The sequence below is a fragment of the Prionailurus bengalensis genome, chromosome D4 (genome assembly GCF_016509475.1).
Source record: "Prionailurus bengalensis isolate Pbe53 chromosome D4, Fcat_Pben_1.1_paternal_pri, whole genome shotgun sequence".
Taxonomy (NCBI): Eukaryota; Metazoa; Chordata; class Mammalia; order Carnivora; family Felidae; genus Prionailurus; species Prionailurus bengalensis.
The window spans coordinates 81,219,574-81,242,873 of NC_057359.1; the positions used below are offsets into that span (position 1 = coordinate 81,219,574).

At 47.2% G+C, this 23,300-nt stretch overlaps 1 protein-coding gene across 5 annotated transcripts in view; it reads right to left on the reverse strand.

The window, feature by feature from the left end:
* Window positions 1-23,300, reverse strand: part of TTLL11 (tubulin tyrosine ligase like 11) — a 243,536-nt gene that overhangs the window by 108,207 nt on the left and 112,029 nt on the right. For all 5 annotated transcript variants that reach the window (XM_043565834.1, XM_043565835.1, XM_043565837.1 and 2 more), the window contains one exon: window positions 22,455-22,570. In XM_043565834.1, the coding sequence (XP_043421769.1) occupies window positions 22,455-22,570 (116 nt within the window). The remainder of the gene's footprint in view (window positions 1-22,454; window positions 22,571-23,300) is intronic.

The following is a 23,300-nucleotide window of genomic DNA, read 5'->3' on the forward strand; positions in this document are numbered from 1 at the left end:
ACCCAGAGCTGGGGCAGGGATTGCTCTGAAAGATGAATGCCTTGATCCGATCTATTCAATGGGCCAACCAGGAACAATTCTCTTGCCAACTACAGAGCGCGCTGGTGCTATTCCTCCCCTAAAGTGCCCACGGGGTCCTCCCCTCTGCCTGCACGAGAAGGCTAAGACTCCTTGGCCTGGCATTCAAGGCCCTTTTAAACCAGACCGCTGCCAACCCTTGTACCTCATCCCCTCTGCTTCCTACATCCATCTGGACCAAACTACTAACAATTTCCCAAACTCACCCATTTACTGTTGCCACTTAGGACAATATTGGAGAGAAAGATTATTTTATCTTATTTTTTTAAATGTTTATTTAGTTTTGAGAGAGAGAGAGAGAGAGAGAGCATACACCAGCAGGGGAGGGACAGAGAGAGAGAGGGAGACAGAGGGTCTAAGCAGGCTCCACGCTGTCAGCACAGAGCCCAACATGGGGCTCAAACCCACGAACCGTGAGATCATGACCTGAGCTTTAGTCGGTCGCTTAACCCACTGAGCCACCCAGGCGCCCCAAGAAAGATTATTTTATAGGTCAATGTCTAAGTGCTTTAAAGAAAGTAGTCCACAATTAACCACCATGAACAAGTCCTGAGCCCTGCCATAGCAATTGATCTCCCTGTGGAATTTCTGGAAATCACAAAAACACTTCACTTACTGGCTCTCTGAGAAAATTCTGGTTTGACTGGCCTGAGGTAGGGCCCAGGCTTGGGTGAAGTTCTCTGGCCAAGCTTGAGGACCTCTGTTTCAGGTATTTGTCAGGGTGCCTGTCCAGCCTGTTGCAATCATCTTTTTTTAAATGTTTATTCATTCTCGAGAGAGAGAGACAGAGAGTGAGCGGCGGAGGGGCAGAGAGAGAGGGAGACACAGAATCCGAAGCAGGCTCCAGGCTCCGCACTGTCAGCACAGAGCCCGACGTGGGGCCCGAACTCACGAACCATGAGATCAAGACCTGAGCCAAGTCAGACACTTAACCGACTGAGACACCCAGGCACCCCTGCCCGTTGCAAACATTATGTCACCCGGTTGGCCCCTACAGTGCTTGACTTTGGGACCCCTAAGCTATCCCACGTCACCACCACTCTTGGTGTACGTTGTTATCTTCTTTTTGTAAAGAAACTCAGGTTACGTATCCTGTCCCAGGCAGCCCAGCTCTCACGTGGGAAAAAAGAAGAATAAAGCCAGGTCTGCCCAGGTCTGACAACCCCAGCCCTCTCCACCCTGCTCCGTTCCCGGCTCCTGTCTCCAATGGGGGTTCAAGCTGCCCGTAAATATTCACAAATCTCTCCTGCTGGTTGTGAAGAACGACAGAGAGCTTGAAATCACTCACAGGAGGAACATCTACACCACGGACAAAGTTTTTTTGTTTGCTTGTCTGCTCTGGTTTCAGGGAGCCAGTTCATCGGCACGCCTCTTAACTCCAAGGCCCCAGGAAGGGAGAAAAGATGTCCAATTCCTGTTCCTTCGACTTCAGGAAGCAGGTGTGTGTACTGCATTTTAGAAAGATTTCAACCCCCCAAACGGTTAAAAATGAGTTTTTGACTTTGAAGCGATAAACCTCAAGTGCGCGGAAAACAGAGATGTCATTTTTATTAAGATGCTGCCTGGGCACCGGTGCATTTTGCGTGCTATTTTGCTGGAGGCGGCTGACTCAGAGTCACTTAGCGGCCGTGGAAAGGGAAGTTCTAGGTGAGGAACAGGTGTCTCCAGGTGCCTGCTCCCTGCCTCCGCCGCCGGGGGCATAACAGAAAACGCTCTCTCAAACACGTCGCCTGCCAGCCTCGTCTCCGCCTTAGCTGCTAGATGTGTTCAGCTCCAGTACTGGGACGTTGGATCGGAGCCTCCCGGTAAGGAAGAACAGGAGGGACTCACAGAAGCTACTCGCCCCCGTGATCTCCCGGCACCACCGCGGAGCTCAGCTGCAAGCGGTCCCCACTGAACAAAGAACCCGGCATCTTTTCCCTCACAGCGTGGTTCCCCCATCAGCTGGCGCGAGAGCTCTAAAAGCCTAGTTATACTGGCACAGTGCTTTCACAGGATTGAAGGAGATTGTGAATTGAAAAGGAATAAAGGAAAGTCCTGTTTACTGAGTGCCTCCTTTCACAACCCGACACTGAACTAGTCCTTTTCATATTTGGTACGAGAACTGGTGTCTATTGAACGACTATCCCAGTCAAGCCCAATCCCGGGCCCTGAGGTATAGCATCTCATTTAGTTCTTTTGGTGACCCTACGAAGTGGCCACAGTTGCCCCCATTTTACAGACGAGACAGTGGAGTCTTCTCTAGTGGCTGTCCCGTCCTTAGCTCAGCTGGAATACGGCAGTGGCAGAACAGAACCCAGGCCCACGATCCTGGGCGGCTCTCTGTACTGAGAAATGGAGATACTTGTGGCCGGAAGGAAATTGCCACTGATTGCAACTTTCGTCTTCATTTATTCAATATTTGCACCACGTCTGTGCACCTCAATATTACAGAGATGGAGAAAATGGTTTTATGTATGTTCTTGTAATTAGGCAACTTATAGTAATTACATACAGTAACACCCATCCATCCAGTAGTATCTACCGTGTCTGAGAACCCTAAAAGTCACTTGGTGATGGCCATTCCATGCCACTTTCTGAGCCCTTCCATTGCCAGTCATTGGACTAGACATGCATTTGACATCGATCCTCATGATAATGTAAGAGGTTGGTATTGTCTCAGTTTACCAATACAGAAACTGAGCCTTGAAGAGCATCTTGCCCAAAGTCACAGAGTTAGGAAGAGGCCGACGCCCAGTAATGCTCAGGATCACAGAATCCACAGCCCTGAACTCTAGCTGCCAAGCGGCGGGCTGCGGTAATCCTTTGGGGGCAGTTAGACCGTTCCTGGATGGGTAGCATCGCAGGACTCCTCAGGGGTGAGCAAAGCACTGCGCTCGGAGTCTCCACGGCTCCGAACGTTAGCGCACGAAGTCAGTACAGACACAAAGCTACAAGGAGCAGGAACACAACCCGATGCAAGCTGAGAGCCTGGCTCCCTAGGGAAAGGTGGGCCCAAAGGGGAATATATCTCCCCCAGTCAGAGACCCAAACATTTCTCACCAACGGTGTAGCTGCCCTAGAAATGTGGAATCTTAAAGGTGAGAATGACCCACAGGCCAGCTGGGCCAGCCTCCCATCCATGCTGGCTTCGTGTTATAATCCGGAGTCAGATACTCTGTCTTCTGGGGCCATCTCGTGAGATTGTGTTTAGGATTAAAGGAGATGTATGCGAAGTGTTTAGCCCAAGGACTACCATGTTAAGTAGCAGTAATTAACATATTTAATCCCTTCCTCATTCCTTTAAGCAACACATTTTAAGTCAGAGTCTACTATAAGTACTAGGCTCTGTGGATAAGACCCAAATTCAAGCTTCAGGGCCATGCTTTGGGGGAAAATCATTGGTTCATGAACTAACCCAATCCACAAACATTTACTAATGGGACATAATCGAGACATGTTTAGCAGGAATTACAGCGATGACCACTTTGCATGGTGCTCCCAGCTCATAAAGGGCTTTCGCACTTGCCACGGGACCCTTGCAAAGCAAGCAGAGTCAGATGGTCTAGGTGGGATCCCAGAGTCAGATCCCAGCCGGGATCACACAGCAGGTGTGCAGGTTTGGTTCAAGTGCGACTCTCTGGAACCGAAGCCTGGCCTCTCCCTCCTGTACCTCTTGCCTTCCCTTGCTCTGCATGTGCCCTTTGGTGACAGAGAGCAGGGTTCCCAGGCAGCCCTGTTCCACTTTAGAAAACCCTGATTATTAGGAAGCTTTTGCTCCTATTTATCAAGAAAATCTGCCTGCTGGCACATTCTGTCCATTAGTCTTAGCTCTTCCTGGTGGAACAGTACTGAATAAATGTGCTCTTCCCGGGAGGACCTTCCTACGTGTGAGAATAGGCACCAGTCATCCCAAACCTTCTCTGCCCCAGGTTACATGGCCCGAGTCTTCAATGCTGCCACCTGACAGACCTACCAGCCCTGCCCCAGCCTCCTCTCTGTGTTTGCCATCTAGGCAGCCAGTACCACTGCACTCACACAAAGGTACTGGAATCATCTGTTTGAGTGTCATTCCCGGCCTGCTGGGCGCTCCCCGGGGCCATGACCAATAATCACCCTACGGCTACTCTTGCTGTGTGCTCACCGTGTACCAGGTACTGTTGTAGGCACTTTCCATTTACTACTTCAAGCATCCAAGATGGGTACGACTATTTAATTTCCACTCCTGGGCCTGGAAAAGGAGGGGTTCCTAAATTTGTTTAGAATGGAATGAAACTCCAACTCTGCGAACCCTCAAGACCTGGTGCTGAGAATACGGTTTCTCCAGCAGAACAGAGGAAAGAGAGTCTGGCCTAAGAACAGTGTGTGCAGCACGGACCTTCCGGAGAGCCCCGCTCCCCACCGCAGTGCTCAAATCCTCCCCGGTCAAGCAGAAGAGCAAATGTCATTTAAAAAAAGCAAAACAAAGCAAAGCAAAACAAACCAACAAAAAAACCCAAAGGGAAACAAAACAACGCAGCTGTGGCTAGATAGTGGCAATAACAGTTGCCAAGGGAAGGGGGGCTCTGCCGGTTCCCACCAAACGTCGCCAACGTGGAAGCTGCAAGGGCCTCCCGGAGCCTCCTTCCACACTGTGAGACATCGCTGTCTCTTCTCAAATGAGTGGGCCCGCCTGAAACGGTGGGCAAACGTAACGGTAAAAGGCGGATAGTAAAACCTCATGGGGTGAGAGCAAACACAAGAAAGTAGCTGGCCGCGGTCGGTCGCACTCAGTAAATGTGAGGTTGTTGACGGTGACAGGAGGGGCCAAGAGGAGGCCGAGTGAAGCCACAGTTTCCCCATTTTGTCTGGAGCGCACTTCAAGGTCTGCCTCTGGCCAGTGGAGCTGTCCGAGCCTGACGGCCGCATACCGGCCTGCGTCAAAGTCCCACTAATCATTTTGTGGCATAAATTAAATGGAGTGAAGATTTCCTAATGGCTGCTACCCAACCCCATGACAGCTTCCAGGAGAATCTACAGAAACAGAGGCCTGGTCATTCTGATACAAGGAAGTCTCTTGTTAATTTAATTTCTTCTTTCCTTCTGGCTCCCGGATCTTCTTTGTAAAAGCTGATAGAGAAGAGATGTATCCAGAACAAGCCACCAGGTACCCCCAGCCTATTTAAATAACTAACTAACACCACTGTGTAGCCAGAGGATTCAATACGTTATTAATACCACCACTGCAAATAATACTTCTTTATATTTCTATAAAATTGTATCATTTACAAAGGACATTTCTGCACGCTATCTCTTTTGACTTTCTATTATTTATCGAGCACTTACTATGTGCCTGGCATTCTAACACATTATCTTGCTCGACTTTCAGAATGACCGACTCTCTCTGCTGGTTTACAGGAGAGGTTGAGCGAGGTGAAGGAGTTCATCTCTGATCCCACAGCCTGTGGGTGGAGACTAGAGCTTGAACAGGGTCTATCAGACTCTGAAGCCTGCCCTTTTAACCCCAGCTACTCTGTTTCCTGTGAGGTGAGTATGGTTGGGTTTTTGGGGGGGACGGGAGACACTGTTTCACTATCTTGGATGTTTCCTTCCACATGACAGGAGGGACTCAGCAGAACATCTCTGGGCTCTCTCTGCCCCACTCTCACTCTATACCCCTGAGGAAACTAAAGTCCTTTTCTGATTAGTGAGTTTGGAGAGAAAAGCTGGGGGGATGTCACTCAGCCCTTCCTCCTGCCCTCTTAGGGGCACAGATTCTGCCACCAGGGCCGGCTCTGGTTCCCGCTGTCCTCCCTGTGTGGGTGGGGGGCCGCTGCCCACGGGACCCTCACTCTGGACTCAGCGTCAGAGGCTCATTTGCCCCTGGACACAAGACACGTTCTCCAACATCACCTTTTCCATAATGACAGTGATATTTTGGCCCTGATCCCCTTTATTCCTTTGTCTGATTCTCAATCACTTCAGAACTCAGGCAGAAGAGAGGGCTGTGGATTGGGCCTTCTTCAAAGATCCGAACCTTTCACAAGTAAAGCTCGGAAAGGAGCAGAGCTCTTTCCTAAGGAAGAGGTAGCTTAAATGTCAGCACACATGTGATAGATTGCCCCAAATATTACTTTGCTATATGAATGCCATCCATTTAATTCAGATTAGGACACAGAGTTTAAGGAGGAGGAAAAAAAATGGGAGAATGGGGTGATATCACCCACAATAACTCAAATGTAAAACTAAAAGAGAAAACACAACTTCAAATGACTACATCATAAATCAAGGAGATGCCAGGCCCCTACCAACTCTGAGATCTTAATCTGACGTAATACATAAAGCAATCTGAATGCCACTAAGAGCCCAGAATAGAAAATTAACCAAAGCATTTCTCGACTACCAAGAAGGATCCAAGAACCAGTTTATGGAAAGCCAACAATGAATTTTATGTGGGGTAAGCCAAGCTCGGAAGCTAAACACCCATTCTGGGACCATCTATCATTTGGAACTCATCCAGACATCTGTTGCCAGAGTCCTACCAAAATGCCCACCTGTATAACAAGTCTGAGACTTACTACCACTATTATCGGTAACTGAGCCACCAGAACGGTAGAACAGAAAGGGTCCTCCGCAATCAAGCCCAAGCCGCTCAGTGAAGAGGTAAGAAAGTCCAGATGATGGAGCGGGGCGGGGGGAGCCACACGGAATTCTCTTCCCATCCGCAGGCCCCAGCACAGGCCTGGCCCTACCGGGTGTGGCAGAGTCCAGACAAGGGCCCAGGTCTCCTATACCAGCATTCTTTCCCTTTCTTATATTGTGCTGCCCACAGCAATGCTCGTCTGTCCACCTCACTGATATCATGCATTCACACTATTATGCTATCACAGGACCAGAGGAGAGATTTCCCTCTGGTAGGGAGGAATAGTAGTCATTCTACTGCTAAGACCCAAACCTTGGGAGGCACTGTCCACATCTCCAGTAGCTAAGCACAGGGATGAGCACCATTGCAGCGATCATGACCACTGGTTCACCAACTTCAAAGATGCTAGCAATGAACTCGGACCAAGAATAAAATGTAAAGCCTCCTAATGGCCCGCTGATGAAGCAGCCAGATTATAAGAGCACCAAATGATGGCCTTCTGTATCAGAGCTATTTTTAGAAACACAATCCTGTTTCTCCAAACTAATTAACGCTGGTAACCAGGACTAAAGTGTTTCTTCTGAATGCAGTGGAGAAGCAAATCATCCTGTGCGGAAGCAAGAAGCTGGATGGCAAGAGACAGTAAAAGGCACAGAGCAAGCGCATTCGCTCCAGATAATAAACACAACTCCCAATTAAGCCGCTCTCAAATATCTGGCATCTAATACCTGGTGGTTTAAAAGTGACTGGCAAAAATTGCAGAGTCTAAGCGTTTTTAAAGGATAAACTCTTCCTTTTTATGTTTTATATCTCTCTTTTTTAAGGGCAATAAATCGCAAGCACTTAGAAAATCACAGCATTTTTTTCAGGCGATAGCAGATGCTGGAGATGATCAAACCACGGCCCAGAGAAGTGCGGGGAGCCCCAGAGTCAAGTGCAGGGTGAGGCTCTGGATCCTGACGCCCCGCCCACCTCCTCTCTCATGGTCAGAGCTGCCTTTCCATGGAAGACTGTTCTTATTTAAGGTCTCCATATCCATGCGCAGCGAAGAGGTGAAGTTCCTGAAAATCCGTGGAACCTATTTTCATTTTAAGGCACAAATTGAACAAATGTTTTGCATCAGGGATTACCTTAATTAAACTATTTATATGAGCACCGTTGATTTACTTTAATCCTGTTAAACTTCATTAAAATGTCCATTTCCTTATGTAAATTCCTGTTGGCTTGCATATCTTACAAAATAAAACACATATAATTTGCACGGGGTAACACAGTGGTTTTGATATATGTCCATCTGTATGCATTATAATGACAATAATGGTAATAATAATTACCATTTATTGAACATGTGCTCGGTGCTGTGACAGGCACTTTGTATAATAACAATAAGGATAATTGTCAAATAACTACCACTTCTTAATACATGTCCAGTCATTATGCGACAGACTTATGTATTTTAATTCACTTAATGATCATAATAATTCTGTTAAGCAGTTATTATATCCTTCACACTTTACAAATGAAAAAAACCTGAGACTTTGAGAAGTCAAGTAAATGCCCCACATTTCAGAGTGAACAAGAAAAAAGTCAACATTCAAAGCTAGGCCCACTGGATTCCAGGCCCCTTTGTTTTTTCCACTGTACAACACGACATCTCCCTTCAGAAAAAAAAAGTATTGCTCTACAATTCCCTTTCCAGCAAGGACATTTTCAGATCCAAGGACAAACTAAATGGTGCTAAGATGACCTGATCTCTATGTCTTAGACTTCTCCGTGGTTTGGAACAAAACAACTCTGTCACCAAATCCCCTGAAGAAAAACAGAGCTCACGGCCTCGCTCCCAAGCTTCAGATCATGCTGAAAATCAGAAGTGGTTCAGAACTACGGTGAAATCTGGGAGTGAAGTACAACTTGTCTATTGTTGCTTTTTAAAATATTCATGAGGCAAGGAAGCATTCATTCCCATTTTCAATAACGAAATGGCTAAAACCTACAGCCTGATATATGCACTGATCGTGGACGACGCATTCCTAGAAGGACCTAAGTTCGAGTCAGTGGCCCCAGAAGCTGTCATGTTACGGCGCAAAACCAGACAAACGAGACAGAAATGTTGCTGCTGCCTGGAGAAAAAATTTTCCCCACCACTTGTTCTGCTGTAGAGGAAGGCTCAGATTAAGAATGCATCTAGGCCTCTGCCTGCAAACCAGCTGGAAGAGAAGGAAGAGGGAAAAAATCTGCACCATTTTCCCTCGTTGGAAGAACGGTTTTTAAAGGGTTTGATTGCACCTTAAAAGTTGGATTTTACAATGATTTAATATTGATCTGTCTTAAGAAGCCTGCACAGAAAGGCAGGGAAAGGAAACATGAATGAAAATGTGAATTGAGGAAGTGGCCCTCCTTTGCCTTTTCAGCGCTGTGGGCCTACAGGACACCTGCTAGTGGCGTTATTGGCAAAGCGTCTCCAATGGCCTCCTTCCCCAGGGGCATCGTCTGTCTCTTTTGCTTAAGGATGAGACCTACTGACTACCCAACTGAGAGCACAGGGCCCGAGGGGCTCTGGTCCAGCAGCCTCAGGTGGTCTGGGATGGACACAAGGCCCAGGGCTGGCAGGCAAGTGGTTCTCAAAGTGTTGTGTTGGGCCTTGACCAGCATCACCTGTGACTGTAAGAAACTTAGAAGAACCAGAACTCTGGGGGTGGGACTCAGCCATCTGGGCTTTACCAACCCCCCACCCCAGGTGATTCTGACAGGCTGCTAGCGTGGCACCCACCCATCCACAGCCTGTGACGCCTCCTGGCTCCTCCACCCCTGCTCAGTTGCAGAAGCCCTTAGAACTGCATTTGAAGACTCTGCCACCACCCAGCCCTACAGCCTGTGCTGGCCTCCGCAGGGCGCACATGAACAGACTGGAAAGCACCGGTGGAAGGGGGTCCGGGGTAGGCTTGCTGACTCAGACTCAGAGTCTAAGGCCCAGCTGTGCCTTTCCGGCGGCCACGCTGGCCATTTTAGTAGGGCTGCATTTCTAGCTCAAACTCCAGGCTATGTGGCCGAGGCCTAGTCCTGGCCACTCTCTCCCCAACTCCAGCCCCCGCCTCACTCTCAGGGAAGGCACCTGTGCTCTCAGTTCTTCCTCAGGTGAGCTAGATAGTCTGGAATCAGGAGGCTTTTTCTGCCACTGCCCGGGGACTCCTATGCAACATCCTGCTCATAGATTCCCTCCGCTACCTTGGAAAACCTGACCCCGATTATAATCTGGGCTGCTGGCCCTGTCCCACCCCTCCCCGGGTCCTGGGCCTCTCCCCCCAGTTTCCTGGCTTTGCTCCTTCCTCTCTGCAGGCCACAGAGGCCCTGGAAGAGCTCACGGCTGAGCATACCCAAGATAACTAAGCCACACCACTTAGGAATCTTGAAGAAGATACTGCACTTAGACCTGGCAAGCGGCCCCTGCCCCAGGCTCTCCACTTGAGAGGGTCCTGCTTTAGCCCAGCTCTGACATCCCCCCTTCCTGTGGGGCAAGGAGTCCCCTAGGCCAAGCAGACATACCCACATGGGGTCTGTGCCCCACACTTTCTGGTACCCAGCACTCTGGGGTCCCCTCCTATTATGGCTGAGTCCATCCTTTCAAGGGAAAATGGTGCTTCTGGTGTGCTCCCCCAGATCTGAGGGATGGCCAAGTTGACCGAGCTCAGGGTGGGGGGTTGGTGTGGACAGAACTTAGGTGTGGGAATAGGAGAATCTCCCCACCCCTTGCAGTGGTGGATGGAGGCAGGAGTGGGAAGAAAAGGAAAGAGTAGGGGGCTCAGACCTTAATGTGCACTCGCTCTCAGGGCCCACTAATGTCAAGGGCAGGCCTGTGTGCAAACTGGTGACAGCTGAAGCACGTAACAGATGTCACACACTCGGTAGGAACTCAAGAGATGCTTGCGGAACAAGTGTACCCAGAGATCTGCTTTGGTCCCTATTTGATCCTTGCAGACATCCATCGTCCCACTGTGCAGGGGGGGGGAGACCCAGACTCTGAGATCAGGTGACTTGCCCAAGATCACAAGACCTGGAACTGAACCCGTGTCTGTTTGATCCCAGGGCCGGTTAGTCTTCCCTGCACGTGGCCAGTTAGTCTTGGAACTCACATGGAACTCACTACTCCTTGGAGTCAACTTTTATCATTTCAGGCAAAGTAAGGTTGCGTTCTGTTTTTGTGCGTGTGTTTCTTTCCTTGAGCCGAAATAAATCTCTCTGCAAATCTCCATGTTTCCTTGTCCTGCCCATCGGGGCCTGCAGAGAGTTGATCCCTCTCCCACGAAACAAGCTACCGACGGTAATGCCGTCCCCGGGGGGTCTTTTATTCTCCTCCGCCCTTTCCTCTGAGCGGAGGGATGTCCAATGTCCAATCCCACTTCCCAGTCAGGCCTCCGAGGACGCTTTCCAGTCGCTATCCCTCGGAGAGGCCCTGGTGTGCAGAAACGCAAGCTGTCTGGAGCCGGGGCTGGCAGATGTGTAAACGCAGGAGAACGTTCCAAACAGCGGTAATTCCCCCTCTCAAACCACGAGCTCAAGACTCTCAGCTGCCTTGTGTCCACCGTCACCTCACCCCAGTTGGTTTTCCTGCTGCAGCCAAAGTGACCTCCTTAAGACACCAATCTCGTCATGCCACCCTGCTTTTAAAACATTGCTGTTAGGACAAAAACCAAATGCTTGGCCTGACCCATTAGATCCTGCAGCATCTGGCCCTGTCTCCTGACACCCACCCTGCTTACTTGCTATAATCCTGTCATGCTGGACTTCTTTATTTTACCTGTAAAATTGTGCTATATCACACATACAGGATGGTGTATAAAACAGGGGCGTGCGCTTAAAGAATAATTCCATACTGATGTGGCCACCACCAGGATTGAGAACTAGAGCACGCACAGCCAGGGGCTCCATCCCCCACCTGTGCCCCTCTCGGGTCACACCTCGCTCTCCCCATCGCTACCCAGAAGCAGCTACCTGAAACTCTCCCATCGCTCGCCCTTGCTTTTCTTCCTATTTGGGCCACTTAGGGTTACAGCTCTATAAAATAAAGTTTAGTTTCGCCTGTTTTGAGTTTTACTTCATCGGAACTATACTGTAGATACTCTTTTGTAAGTTCCTTCTTTTGCTCAATATCAGTATGGACGCACAGAGCCGTAGTTCACACATTTCCTTTGGCATCTAGTAATCCAGTGAGTGAATGTCCGTGACTGGCCCATGCTTCTGCTTGTGGGCAGTTAGACTGTCCCCAGCCTGGAGCTTGTATGCGCCACACAGCTGGAGTTCTGGACTTCTTTCTGTGCTCAGCGAGCCCCATGCTTTCCTGCCTTGCGGTCCTCACGGGGAACTTGTTTTCTCTGCCCAGGCCCCTCTCACCGCCTCCCTCCTGCTCACCTTGCTGCTGGGGCTCAGGCTCAGGGCCACCGCTGACCCAGCCTTTAGCACATGACCACATGTCACCATCCCTCGACACTCATTCATTCATGCACGCACGCATGCACTCGCGCATGCGCTGGCGGCTCCTCTGGGCTGGCCTCTGGTGCTGCAGAGGCGTGGACAATCTGGAGGAAGAAAGCGATCCTCTCCAGGCAAATGAAGACATCCTCCCAGCGAAGCGCTCACGCAGCCTAACAGCCAGCTCCACGGCTGATCCTCACTCTTGACGCGAGCGCCCCTGGCGGAGGATGAGGGTGGGGCGGGTCCCAGCGAACCGAGTGGTTCAAGTTCTGAGTTGCTCCTCCCATCCCCCCTCACATTAGCCTCTGTGATGAGGGTTGCAAGGGGCCCTTATGCTGTTTAAAGTGGAGGAAGAATGGAAATTGAGTAAAAAGGAAAGAAAGCAGCTGGAGGATACTGCCCACCGTTTGGTGTGATAACCAAGGGCTTTCAAGTGATGACGAAACCTGGCTTTAATTTTGATCTTTCATTTCTTCTAATCTAGCAGATAATTAGAGGGAAATCAAATCCATCCTAACAGCCAGAGATTAACCTGTCACTGCTGGAGCTCCCTTCCCACCTACTTTGCCAGCTCTTCCTTCACACTTTTTTTTTCCCCCCTTAAAAAAAGAGAGCCCCCAGGTTACATATATTGTTTGGCTTAATTTAAATACATTCGGATTGGACATTTACCACGACAAAGAGTCTCTTAGGAATAAGTAACATTTTTCTCTCCCCCCAAATTAAGAAGTCCTCATTGCTTTGCAGCTTTAGAAACATCCTAATGCAAACTCCCTTTTATGGATGAAGGAACCAAAGTGCGGAAAGGGGAGGAAGTTCTGTGCGGTTTTCAGCTGTCAGGATTCACCCCAAAGCAGCTGACTCAGGGGCGCCCACTCTTACCCACTGTGCTCTCTCCTACCTGTGCATTCAAAACATGAGTGGGTCTCCATTCCTGCTTCCTCAGGGGCCCCCTCGATCTTAAGACAACATCTCAAATTGCACACAGCGCCTTAAGCATGAGATTGTGGAAATAAACTGAGCATTCACCAATACGGAGGCAGACTCTGGCCCAGCCATTAATGCAAATGATGTTTATAGAATTGGCTAACAAGAAGGGGAAATTACTGTCACATAAAATGGAGAAAAATAAAAACAGCACAAAAATTATATAGATCATATGGCCTCAACTATAAAACGATGTAGACAGAGGAAATTATATGATTTTTATGAACTAAAGAGTTAATAAAGGTTAACTCTGGGTGGCTGACTTTGAGGGAGCTTTTTATCTCATGCTATACAGTTTTCAGTATTTTCCAATTTTTCAACAATAAGCACATACTACTTTTATACTGAGGAAAAAAAATTAATGAGAAGGGTGTCGCGGAGAAGAAGCCTCTGTCCTCTCCATCCCAAACCAAGGGCCCTTTTGGAAGCATGCCTGGTGGTTCTGGCCAGCCAGGCACCTCCCCAACCCTGCCTCACCTCCCCAACCCTGCCTCACCCCTCCTACCTCCATCCTTCCCCCCCGAAACGTGTTTCTATTTTCTCACCAAACCAAACCTAAGCAAACAGAAGACCCTCCTCCTTCAAGAAGGCCGCCTTGACCACTCGAGGCCAGCTATTAGCTGGATCATTGGAAGCAGCCATTTTTGTAGATCCAAAACGAAAAGGTCTAATATCCACAACTTCATGCGGTTCGACCTCATGCTTGGCTCACCCTGCCTTCTCCTGAACTCTCCACAGGTTCGCAGTCTGGGATGCACAAGGACAGGCCAGCGATTTTCTGTCTGTCACTGTTCTCTCTCTTGCCATGTGTAGACCCTGCTGTAAGCTGGGGTTCTCCGCACACTGGCTCACATTTTATTCATTCTGGCTTCGAGCGTTATTGAAAATGGAGTCACCACCTAGCTGGCCACAGAGCTTCCTCACGGGAGATAACCAATCACGCCATAAGTGCCTACTCATGTTCAGTCCTTGGAGATAAAAAGATGAACCCCTGCCCAAAGTTTACAGTAAAGGCATGAACCCACTCAGGTAATGAGAATACCTTGCGGGCACACATCTCTTTGGTGTGCTAAATAGCTTCACATCCATTCTTTCTCAAGGCAAGAGCTAGACAGGCCTGACTCTAGATCTCAGGCTGCTGCTTATCAGCGGTGTGGTCTTGGGCACAGCACTCGACCTCTCCAAGTCTCAGTGTCCTCATCTGTAAACTAGAAGTGGGACTAGTACCTAGTGCATATGGCTGCCGTGAGCACAAAGTGGGATAGATGTAGACACCACTGTGCATGCGCGGTAAGCACGCCAGAAAACAGGACCTTGTGAAAGAGGCAGAGCGACTACAATTATTCCCTTGTTTTTCTTCTTCTTCTTGTTTCCGCTGAGGAAGCTGGGTGCAGGAAAGTGGAGTGACTTATCTGAGGGCCCAGTAGAACTGGTACCAAGACCTTGGTCTCCTGAACCCAGGCCACACTGCCTCCTTCCAAAAAGCTAGCAGCTCCTCATTTTTAAAAGCACGTGAACATTTAAGGCTCCCTGAAGCAAGGCTTAAGGAAATTTCCAAATACATTTGCTACCCCCATCACTACCTGGAGTAACTCTGGAAGGGCCCACGCAGAACTCCGCACTGCCATTGCCCCACAATGGTGACTGGCCATATGCTTGTCTAGTGTCCCATCTGGTCCTAGCGGGGGCGAGAGGGACAGCAGGCCTGCCTGCGGGCGGAGCGGCTCGGCTCCTGTCTAATGGTCTCTGAAATGACACTCTCACGAAGCTCAGGAAATTCTACCTTCCCCATAAGTCTCGGAAATGGTTCCTGCTCAACAAACTTCACGCAAAAGAGGCTTTTACTGGTTACTCCTGACTTAATGCTTAAACACTTTCAAATGGAAGAGAGTTGTTTGGTTTTATTTCTTGCCCATAACATAATGCACTTATCATTAGTCATTTCCTGTCTGTTCTTACTTGAAAATGCACGCATATTTTTCTAGTTTGCTGACTGTCGTCCAAAATGTGAGGCGCTTCGAGGTACAGAGGGCACAATATATCTTGAAGCCCCAACACCCCAACCTTGGATAAATTGCCTCAGCTCCCTATAGCCTCTGATGATAATAGGACTGTTGGGTTCTCAACTATTTCAAAACATGATGAAATGTCTGGCCTCTTTTTCCAGGAAAAAAACACACATACATAAAATCTCGTGTAGTTAATGGGTTCACAGATGCCCTTCAAGCCTTCGTGTACTCTGGATTGAAAACAAGCTTTGATTTTCTTCGCTTGCCATTCGAGGCCATCCTTCTGGCCTCTGGGTCTTTATCCACTTCCCCAGCAGCACCTCCTCTCTATTAACCCACTTCACGCACCTGCCTCTCCAGCTGATTTGAACTCCTAAGTTCCCTCCAACAGGGCCCCGTGACTTTGTTTGGACGTCTTCCGTCCATTTGTATGTTTCAAATATTACTTCTCCTCGGTTCAAGTGCCATTTTCTCCTTGTCAGTTTTTTAAAAAATATTTATTTATTTATTTATTTATTTTGAGAGAGAGAGAGAGAAAACATGGGTGGAGGAGGGACAGAGAGAGAGACACAGAATCCAAAGCAGGCCCCTGTCTCTGAGCTGTCTGCACAGAGCCTGACGTAGGGCTTGAACCCACGAACCATGAGATCTTGCTCTGAGCTGAAGTTGGACACTCAACCAACGGAGCCACCCAGGTGCCCCATTTTTTTCAACTATCCATTAATTATCAGTAAATAATCTTTTCTTGTATTTTTCTCCCTTGACGATTTGTCTTTACCTTTAGAGCACACTTTGCACTTTCCACCTTATAGATCTGTATGTGTGGATCTCTCTCACTTCTCCCACTGGCCTGTGAGCTAATTCAATTTTGTAAGTCTTCTCCCTGGCACACAGTAAGTGCTCAACAAATACCCTAATAGTCCATAGCTGTTTCTCTAATCCTTGACATGAAATGAAGGATTTGCAATGAAATGCAAATAAATATGCAAATATTCGTCTCTCTGTGACCCGGGCTCCTGATTTATGTAGAAATCGTCAAAGGTGCTTGGGGTCAGTGTGTCCTGATCTGTAGGGTCTTGCCACAAAGGAATCCTTAGGAATCAGTGAGACCCAGAATTTCAACAACATGTCAGCCGTGCAAGCACGGACGGGCCATTTGTCAGGATGGTTAGATGATTCTTCGGAAAGACTGTTTGCAGAAGAATATTCTCTGATAAGAAAGATAACATCCTGCTTTTATGAAGGCATGTTTAGTCTACACGTTTTAAGAGCCCCTGTTCCCTACCATTGAGGGGATTTCAGTAGGATACACTGTCTGTTTAAGTGGCAGAGGTCTGGACTTGGAGGACCTCTGATTAATGTGTTTTTGATAATCTTCTCCAGGATGGGACAGAGTTACATTCCTTGGTCTTGGTGGGGCGCCTGGGTGGCGCAGTCGGTTAAGTGTCCGACTTCAGCCAGGTCACGATCTCACGGTCCGTGAGTTCGAGCCCCGCGTCAGGCTCTGGGCTGATGGCTTGGAGCCTGGAGCCTGTTTCCAATTCTGTGTCTCCCTCTCTCTCTGCCCCTCCCCCGTTCATGCTCTGTCTCTCTCTGTCCCAAAAAGAAATAAAAACGTTGAAAAAAAATTAAAAAAAAAAAACATTCCTTGGTCTTGGTACAAGCCCCAGCTGTGAAACTGAAGCACTGGGAGATTTCTTGGTCTCTTTTCCACTGGGAGATTTCTTGGTCTCTTTTCTCATAGAATGTTCTGCCTTTATCCTAGATTCTATGTGGAATCAAACGAATCTGGGGATTCTTTTAATTTATTGGCTCTAAACATGGTGCAGGATCCAAGGGAGATGCTTGGAGTCAAGGTCAGAAGTGAAGCCTGAGCTCTCAGTGAAGCCTTCAGAGGATAAAGCTGTTTAGATCAGGTCAAAAGCTGCCCCAACACCCTGATAATACACCTGGTTGTTCCTGTGATAGGAAGTAAACGGAACTGGGAGAGGGCGGTGAGATGTTACTGGGAGAAAAGAGGCCTCCGTGCCTTATGTAAGTCGTGTTCCAAATACACGCTTCTGAATAAGAGATGGGTGGTCTATATCACAGTTCCCAGGCACTGCATGGCATCACCATATCAAGAAAGTCCCTTTAGACTCCTCCAAGCCTGCCTGTCTTTGACTTCACTTACACTTCTCTGAGGTCCTGAAGGGCTAGGGTTCCTGAGAAACGAATTTGGGTCCCAGAAATATCTACATTCAGGAAAAGAGGAAAAATGCTACTAAGATGGCTCCCCAAGGTAAACCAATCTTCCAAAATTAATGAATTGATGGAATCATCACTTTGTTTCTAAAATAATCCAGGAATGCAATTTCTTCACTTCTGTTGCAGATAGAAGTTAAAAAAAAAAAAAAAAGACTGCGGGCACCCACATACCTTGACAAAAGCAAAACTTTCCATTGATTCTCCTGATTTTCTCCCCGATCTTACAAGCTTAGCTTTGAATCCTTGGAGAAGCTGGAGGTCAGTGGAACAACGTGGCAAAATGGAGAGACACTGGTGTTGAAGTTGGGAGACCCTGGATCCAGTTCCCACTCTGCCTCTGACCAGCTTTGTGACTTGTGACAAGTTACTGACCTTCTCCATCTGGGTTTCGTCTTGTATGATGCACGTGTGCAGAACCATTATGTCCGACAGAGAGGCTGCTTCAGAAGCTGGTGACCTATTTGTCACCATCAGGAGAACCCCGAAGCCTGATTGGCCACTTGGTGGGCCTAAGGACTAGCGTTTGTCTAATGTTTTCAGATGTCATGAGGCTCTCTCAATAGGTGTCACTTCATATGGTGACCATGACAATCCAGTCAAGGAGATATCTCCATCCCCATTGTTAAAGACCAGATGGGAGAACAAAGTCCCTTGGCCAAGCTCATGGCACAGCGATCAGAGGTGAGAAACTTCACCCCAGACCTGGCTGATGCCACGTACAGTGCCTCACCAGGACACGGGCTGCTCCTCTGTCAGATTCCCGAACCAGGGAGCTGACTGGCACATGGTTTCTAGATCCCTTCTGATTCTAATAGTCCGTGCTTCTCTCAATATAATGAGGGGGCTGGAGTAAACCAACAACGTTAAAAAGAGTCTGTGCTCTCAAATGAAATCTCCTGTAGAAGGCCAAAATATGAAATAGATAATTGCTTCCACCCAGATGTCCATCAAGTGACAAACAGATAATAAAATAGAATATACCCATATAACGGAATATTATTTGGCCGTAAAAAGGAATAAGGACTGATACATGCCACAACATGGGTGAACTTTGAAAACATGCTAAGTGAAAGAAACCAGACACAAAAGACTGCACACTGCATGATTCTACTTATATGACGTGTCTGGAATAAGTCGATCCGGAGACAGAGAGTAGGTTGGGGGAGGTGGGAATGAGGAGTGGCTGCTTCATGGGTACAGGGTTTCCTTTAGGGGTTGACATTTTGGAAGCACTTAGATAGGGGTGGTGGTTGCATAACACCGTGACTGTACTAAGTGCCATGGAATTTAAATAGTTAATTTTATGCTATGTGAATTTTACCTCCATATATGGGTGTATACGCACAGATATATGATATTTCCAGAGTCCCACCCCATCAGCCTCCCCCTTCGCATGTCCCTACAATGCCTCCAAAGAACCCTAATGCGTAAATCAGAATCACTTCATATTACAAAATGTTGTCATAGTTCAGACAGCTATTTTATTCCTTCAGGGGCCAAAGGTATTTTTCCTTAATCCAACAAATAAATATGCCTGGGCCAGTAATATCTTGCTACTCAGAAACGGAAACTTCCATTGGCAAACAGCTCCAATGTCCACAGTGGTCCCGTAGCTTCAGCTTTAGGATACGTAACTCAGAATTCTACTCTAAGTATACCCAGAAAGATAACAATAGCTAAGCTTTATTTTTTGGTGTTTTCTTCTCATATTCTAGTAGATTGTTTTATTTTGAGTGGTGAGCTAAGCATGATTAAGTGGCTACTCTAAATAGTTTTTCATGTTGTTTCATTTAAATGCCATTTTATAGAAAAGGACACTGATAATTTTTTCATGATAGTTTTTCATGATAGTTTTTCATGTTGTTTCATTTAAATGCCATTTTATAGAAAAGGACACTGATAATTTTTTCATTATAAAATTTTATAATTTTATAGAAAAGGACACAGCTCTGCAACAATCCTGAGGTCGGAACTTAAAGCTCATCCCTTCGAGCTCAGGAGAAAGCCTCCAGCTAGGCCAGGAAGGGTACGTGCAGTCACCAGCTCCTGTGCCCAAGGAAGGCACGAGGGCCACTTTCAGTCCCACCAGGAAAGTGACCCCAGCCTGTCAACCCCTGAGGTGTGTGAAGATGCCTGACGCATGGACACGCGTCCCCTCGGCACCTTCCCAGAGAAGTTGAGAGGCACGAAGAGGTCAGGACCTCTATCTACCATTTCTCCTCAGCGTATATGGGGACAGTGAAGACCCACCTCAGTGTCACGCTGACGACATGTGCTCAAGGACGAAGTAACGAGGGACACTGCAGACCCTCGTTTGCTAAAGAGTTGTAGGGAAAGGCTAGGAAATCATCTGTTTTTAAAGGTTTAGGTCATGGACGCCTGGGTGGCTCAGTCGGTTGAGCGTCCGACTTCAGCTCAGGTCACGATCTTCGCAGCTTGTGAGTTCGAACCCCGCATCCGGCTCTGTGTTGACAGCGTGGAGGCTGCAGCCTGCTTTGGATTCTGTGTCTCCCTCTCTCTCTGCCCCTCCCCTCCTCACATCCTGTCTCTCTCTCTCTCTCTCTCTCAAAAATAGATAAACGTTAAAAAAATAATAAAAATAAATTAATTTTAAAAAATAAAGGTTTAGGTCAGATCCTATTTAAACACAAGACACTCTGGTTTCTAAAGCTCCCTCCCATCCTAGAAGTCTCTGTGACATCATTTTCTGCACAGTGACATGGTGTCTGATTTGGACACATAAGATTCAGCATTACTACACTGGGCATTTTCTGTGGGCATAAGTATGGTGCTTTTTCAAGTTATTCTGAAACATTTCTACACAGAGGAGTTGAGGATAATTTTAGCCTTTTTTATCTGCATGGTAAAGTTACCAAAATGGTCATAATAATTCCTTACATACAAATGCACTTTACGGATTACAAAGTACTTTAATGGACGATCATTACTGTGTTTTATTTTTTTAAGGTGAAATTTAGGAAAATTATCAGTAAATGACATTTGGCTATTCATATACCCCCTTATATTCTAGGTAAGAAAAGGGGGAGAGGAAAGATTTATATTAGAATTGAGGTCAGGTTCTAGAAATTTTACCTATTCCTGGTTATCAATTTTTAAAAGAGCCAGTGCTCCTTCAGTTAAAACAAGGTTCTGCTACTTATGATTGGTAAGCTGCAAATGCCTTGCCCAACCTTCCTGTGGTCCCGTGCCCCGTCGCTATTAAATTTTAGTTGTGCAGCTCACAGAGATGATCCAGAATGCCAGGTGTGGGTAAACAAAACTAAACAAAACGGAACACAAAAAAACTGAAACAACAAGAAGAAAGCTAATCACGTTTCAATATCACTTAATGTGAAAATACAGTGATGCTTTTATATCTTTTCCTGTTTTTCATGGCCACACAATGGCCCCTGGATTTGTTCACACACACACACACACACACACACACACACAAATCAGGCTGCTAATGTGTCAAGGTCATCTTCAAAGAGCTGTACCGGCGTGCCATACTGACATGGATAGCCACTGAAACCTCCCCACAGTGCCACACAATCTCCCAAGACCTAACCTCTATCAGGGAGATCGATAACCCTTAGAGAGTAGATGTTCAAGGAATGAGTTTATTGCAATTAATCTGACCAAACTGCAATCCACCTGCTGCCTTTCCTTCGGGATGGCGGAAGAAAGCAGTCACGTGCTCATACGAATGGACACGTTACCCATGGTGTTGGGGCCACACCCAGGATGCGGCAGAGCTGACAGGCCACCACTTTGAAGCTCTAATTGGCCGAAGCCACACCCGGCGGGACTGGCCCTCCGAACTGCAGGTGAATGTTCTCGGCCAGGTCTTGCCAACAATGGCAATCTGTGCTTCCCACGGGGAAGAACGCCCCAGAGGAACACTCAACCGAGCAGGCACCATCCAGCCTGACTCAGAATATGACAAATGCTCCTACAGAGTGACATTTCCTGCCAGGCAGTGGCACTCAACCTTGACTGCATGGTAGAATCACCTAGGGAACCTAAAATACTTCTGTGGCCAGCCCTCCGGCCCAGGCTCATTAAAATCGGCGTCTCTAGAAGTGGGGGCCCTCACACTGGTATTTATGAAAGCTCTCCAGATGGTTCTAACATGCAGCCAAGGGAGAAGCACCAGTGCAGAATATTCTAGCACTGTCTGGGCTTGAGCCCAGCTGGTGAGGTGCTGCAGGAGAGGAACTCGCAAAACACCACTTGCTTAGGAAAGGGAAGTCCATGCTCCCTGAGGTCTTGAGCCACAGCTGACACGTGCTTTATTTGTCTGCGGGCATTTAGGTCAAGCTGATTTGTTGGGGGGACAAGGAGGGCTTTGATTTTTTTGCCTAAAACAAGCATAACGATATTTACTTTGCGAGAGCCAGGAATTTGATAAAAACAAAACAAAATACCCAAATGAGATGCTGTTCATTTCTGGGGTGATTCCGGGGAGGGAGGGGTGGGGCACATACTCTTACCAATGCCCCAACTGGGGTAACGCACCCTGGGGCCAGTGGGATGGAAAAGAACAATAACTGTAAAGAATACAGAACTCCCAGAACTTCAAGTGGCCCTGCAAACGTCGAAACCAAAAACTTATCCTGCAAGAGTATAAACATCAGGAAGAAAGTGAAAAGGGAAATGATTCTTATCACGTCCAAACAACCTATGGCCCTCTCCTTGGTTTTGTTTTACTCTCTCCCTATGTTTGGGCATTTCCAAGAAAAGCTCTACGTGAACAGTGGTGGGTGAGAGGAGATTCCACCTCAGGGGAAAGTGGGTTCGTAGAAGAGACTTTCCAGATTCAAATAACAGTCAGCTAAAAATTCATCAGCTGAATCCCAAACGTTGGATTCATATACAAGTCTCCATCTCCTGATTGCAAGTCACTATATTTGGAGGCTGATGTCCACAAATGAAAATGTGATGGGTGAGATTGTTTAATGTGTAAATCTCACTCCAATGTTACAATGTTCTAAGGGAACTTAGCTGCTTGGGACACTGCCAGCAGAGTTGATAGAAATGAATGATATAAAAAATATACTCACTGGTTCTCTCTTTTCTTCTTAAGTGGGTCCATCAGGCGTAGTGTGTCTCTGATCACGGCCACCTTCACTTCTTCATCGACAAGGCTGGGGACATTTTCAAAGACCCCCGGAGAAAGCTTGAATGGATAAGGATTCAGTGTTACAGTGGAGAGTGATTCAGTACCAAGTACCTATTAGCACTGGCTCCAGTGGTTGTACTGTTAGGCTTTGCTTATGTTCATCTACAGAAGGTAATTTTTTAAAGACTCCCTTTATGTTACTTTTACAGTGTCAGTTTCCTTTAACAAATCAACAAAATATGTAAAGCGGAAATACGTACATAAGGAGCACTATGTCTTTCTAGTTATCAAAATCATACATGCTCGCTGTAGAAAATTTGGAAATATAGAAGGGGTTAAGAAAATAAAAGAAATCCACATACTCCCCCCAAAACACAATATTAGTATTTGCTGTGTTTCCTTCCAGTCTTTTTTTATGCACTAACCACTGTTGAATGTGCTATTTATGTTAGTGATTCAAGTATGTCGACATGGCTAAATCATATTCCTAGAATTTCAATTAGTTCATCTCCTGAGGCTAACTAATTAGTTCACGTCAAAACTGATGGAAAGGTTCAGCTGCCTCTATGTCTGCAGACCTTAAAAATTGGAAGAATGGCATGCTGAGAAGTTACCAGGGGTCGGAGAGGTCTTATATTTATAGACTCTGTTCAGAGCTCCACAAAACTGAAACTATTTAGACTGGAACAGAAGTTCACTGTGCAAATCTGAGAATGCTGAACCTTGTTTAGCCGAGTGAACAGCATGAGAGGGCACGTGCAGTTGTATGGCAATATATTCAACGAGG